This window comes from Helianthus annuus, chromosome 4, assembly GCF_002127325.2.
Source record: "Helianthus annuus cultivar XRQ/B chromosome 4, HanXRQr2.0-SUNRISE, whole genome shotgun sequence".
In the NCBI taxonomy this organism is placed as follows: domain Eukaryota; kingdom Viridiplantae; phylum Streptophyta; class Magnoliopsida; order Asterales; family Asteraceae; genus Helianthus; species Helianthus annuus.
This window is the reverse complement of record NC_035436.2, coordinates 60,325,271-60,328,456: the sequence shown is the minus strand read 5'-3', so window position 1 is coordinate 60,328,456 and position 3,186 is coordinate 60,325,271. Positions and strand designations below refer to the sequence as shown.

Here is a 3,186-nt window from a genome sequence, read left to right as displayed (position 1 = left end):
GGGATGTGATGTTAAGTTAAAATAAGCATAGTTATAGTATTAAGTGTCGATTGTTAGTTAGTTATCTACGTTAAGTTGTAAGAGTTACGTTACTTATAGAATATTGATGTTGGTGTTTAGCAGGGCTTAAAACAGGGAATAATGAAGGTTTAAGGAGCTGACAAGTCAACATATGGAGCTGAACTGGAAAAAGTCAACAGGGACATCCCCGCGATACGCGGCACATGAGCTGGTTATCTCCGCGACTCGCCTGAGGACATTAAATGAAGTCGGTCCAGATACTCATCCCCGCGATACGCGGGGTGTTACGTGTTTCCTGTCGCGACTCGCGGGCCAAGGTGCCGAGAAGAAAAAGTTTTTAATCGCCAAGATTTGATTTTTAGGGTTGGTCCGCTATTTTGGAGAACAAGCAGCCGGCAATCAGGTTTTAGACGATCGAAGAGCATCATCTTTCATCATACGCAATCATTCAAAACCCTACTTCATGTTTTGCAATTCCCGAATCATTACCGAAGCTAGTATGACAACAATGAGCGGCTAAACTTCTTATAACTTCTACTCGGATGAACTTTTACATTGTTTGGCATTAATTCTTGTTTGCGGATTCGTGTAACTGGTACAGCTTGACCACTCGTGTTGGATTCTTGGTAAACGTTTATTGTGTTTGAATTATTTGTCATTTATTAAGCGTATTGGCAACTTCCTTGCGTTGTTAGCGGGTTGGTAAATTGGCGGGTAGTTGATACAACTGAACGGGTTATTAGGTGGCATAGTGAATCTTAAAAACTATCCTTGATAACTAATCAGATTCATTAATTCCGAGACCATGTCTATGTGGTGTTTTGAATCGGTAAACAGGTTTTGATGTTAAACGGGTAATTGGGATTCCGGGTAGAGGTTATTCTTTCTCGTATTGATTACAACTTTATTAATTAGCTTTCTAGTTTTTATAATCCAATTCACAAAACCCCCAATCTATTTGATTTAGTTCTTAGTTAAAAACGCGACACTGACCACAAATTCCCCGTGGATACGATACCCTACTTACGCTATCTACGTAGCTTATTTAGGTTTTTGCATGACCCTTACGACAGTCATCAGCCACGTCACCCCGGGGCTTTATGGGGCGTTATGCAATTTGAGGCCGTAGTCATAAAGCCCCTGTGTCATCATTACTCATTTTTTAATTTTTATTTTTTTTAATTCATTTGTAAGTTTTTTAAAAATAAAATTCATTTCATTAAATAAAAAAAGTACAATAAAATAAAAAAAAACATTAAACTAGAATAAAAAAAATACACAATCAAAGGTTATATTTTTTTTCAATCCGCTCCTTTTGTGCCAACGCCATTTTCAAAGCTTTTCCCGTTAAGTGGTCATACGATTTCGAGTAGAACTCAAAGTCGTGAGCCCATTGTCTATCCCGCATAATCTCCGTAACTTCGCGGTTCTCCTCCAAACGTTTATTACCGAGTTCGTGTATGTCTTGAAGTCGCTTGTTTATCTCCGAAAATGCGTTACTCATATCCGTTCCCATAGACATCGACGACGACTCGGGTTTTTTCGCCCGGCTTTTTCTTCCGGGCGGTCTTGGTAGCTCCTCCACCGGCTCGTCATCCGGAATATCCTCGTTCAAGTCGGTGTTTCGAGCGTCGGAGGTTGGCGTTTCGGGTTCACCCGACTCGTTTGTTTTGGACCTCTTTGATGGCCGTGTATTTCCCGAACGACCACTCGGAGTAGATACGGTGGCCCATTTGGGGCTATGGCGAAGGATTTGCCAACACCTCATGTACGGGAAATGGCCATTAGCCTCCGTATACTCGACCAATGCCGCTTGCGTAATGTCTTCATCGTTACTTCCACTTTTCCATCCGGAAAACAAGCGTTGGTACACGGTTTGAAAGTTTGTGCATTTCTTGTTTATATCGGTCCACTTCCCCGATATAGAGTCCGGTAGGCGGTATTCGTCTCCTCTACCCATGAGATCGAAAAAAAGTTCTCGTATTCGGTTCCAAAAAACGGTTTTACTTTGATTGTTTGCTAAAAAAAAATATAATGTTAGTCTAAAATTTAAAAAAATAAAAACAGAAAATAAATAAATAACAGAAAATAAAAAAAACAGAAAATAAATTAAAAACAGAAAATAAATTAAAAACAGAAAAAAACAGAAAATAAATTAAAAAACAGAAAATAAATAGAAACAGAAAATAAATAAAAAATGAAAAAAAAACAGAGAAAAAAAAACATACATATAACCGGGTCCTCCGAAACATCGATGAAAGCGCGGGTTAACGCATACTCCTCTTCGGGCTCCCACGTTATCACATTTTTTTTTCGCTCGGGTGGTGGTTTCCACTTTCTTTTTATGTGGCCGTTTTGCTTTTGCTTTTCCTTTTTGCGTCTCCGCTACCTCGGGTTGTGTTTCCGGAACAACATCGGGTTCGTGTAGTGGGGAGCCGAAAGCTTGAGCCGATCCAAACGCTTGAGACGACCCCATCCCATCGGTGTTTTGATTCGGGTTCTACCCGTAGAGATTAGGGTCCCATGATAGCGGTTGGTTCAAAAAATTCATGAACCCGGGACTTTGTTGATTGTAATAGAGAAAACCGGAGCCGAAAGGGTTGGGTCTAGTGGGAACCGGCGACACGGGGCGAGTAGGATTACCACTTTGGTTTGGGTCCGCACTTGATCGGGGAGGAATGAAGCCACGGTTGAATGGATGCATTGTATAAAATTTAAGGATTTCTAAAAAAATGGAAGAGATAAAGAGTGTTTGAGTGTGTGTGGTAAAAAAAATAGGAGAGGAGGTATTGATTTAAAGGAAAGTTTGAAAAAATAATTGATTTTTTTTTAGTAAAATGACCGTTTACAACGGTCAAAAAATCAAATCCCCCATTTATACCGCCGTTAATAATATCGCGCTTTCAAATTTTTTTGGGCATAGCGCCCCGCATTTTGGTGTGTGCGGCGCCATGGCGGCGCTATGGGGTGCCATACCGCCCCACTACGTATGCTCTAAGAGGCTGACATGTGTCCTTATTAAAATTTCTTTTATTATATGTATAGATATTTATATTTATCTCCTATAATATGATTGATATATAGTTACTTTATTTTTTACTTTATTTTATTTTTTTTTATCTTTTATTTCTTAACTATTTCTTTTTATTTTTTTCGTTTATTAAT

At 39.2% G+C, this 3,186-nt stretch overlaps 1 protein-coding gene across 1 annotated transcript; it reads right to left on the bottom strand.

The window, feature by feature from the left end:
* Positions 1-1,303: 1,303 nt before the first annotated feature.
* LOC110932976 lies at positions 1,304-2,497 on the bottom strand. Its single transcript, XM_035989329.1, has 2 exons — positions 2,326-2,497; positions 1,304-2,040 (listed from the first exon to the last, which is right to left on the bottom strand). The coding sequence occupies exons 1-2, from the start codon at positions 2,495-2,497 to the stop codon at positions 1,304-1,306; spliced, it is 909 nt and encodes a 302-aa protein (XP_035845222.1).
* Positions 2,498-3,186: the final 689 nt, after the last annotated feature.

What these genes read in the sequence shown, in the direction of transcription:
- LOC110932976 (XM_035989329.1), bottom strand. Translation starts at nt 2,497, where the DNA reads ATGGGGTCGTCTCAAGCGTTTGGATCGGCTCAAGCTTTCGGCTCCCCA. An exon ending in CACCCGAGCGAAAAAAAAAT is followed by an intron (nt 2,041 to 2,325) that starts GTGATAACGTGG and finishes ATTTTTTTTTAG; the next exon opens with CAAACAATCAAAGTAAAACC.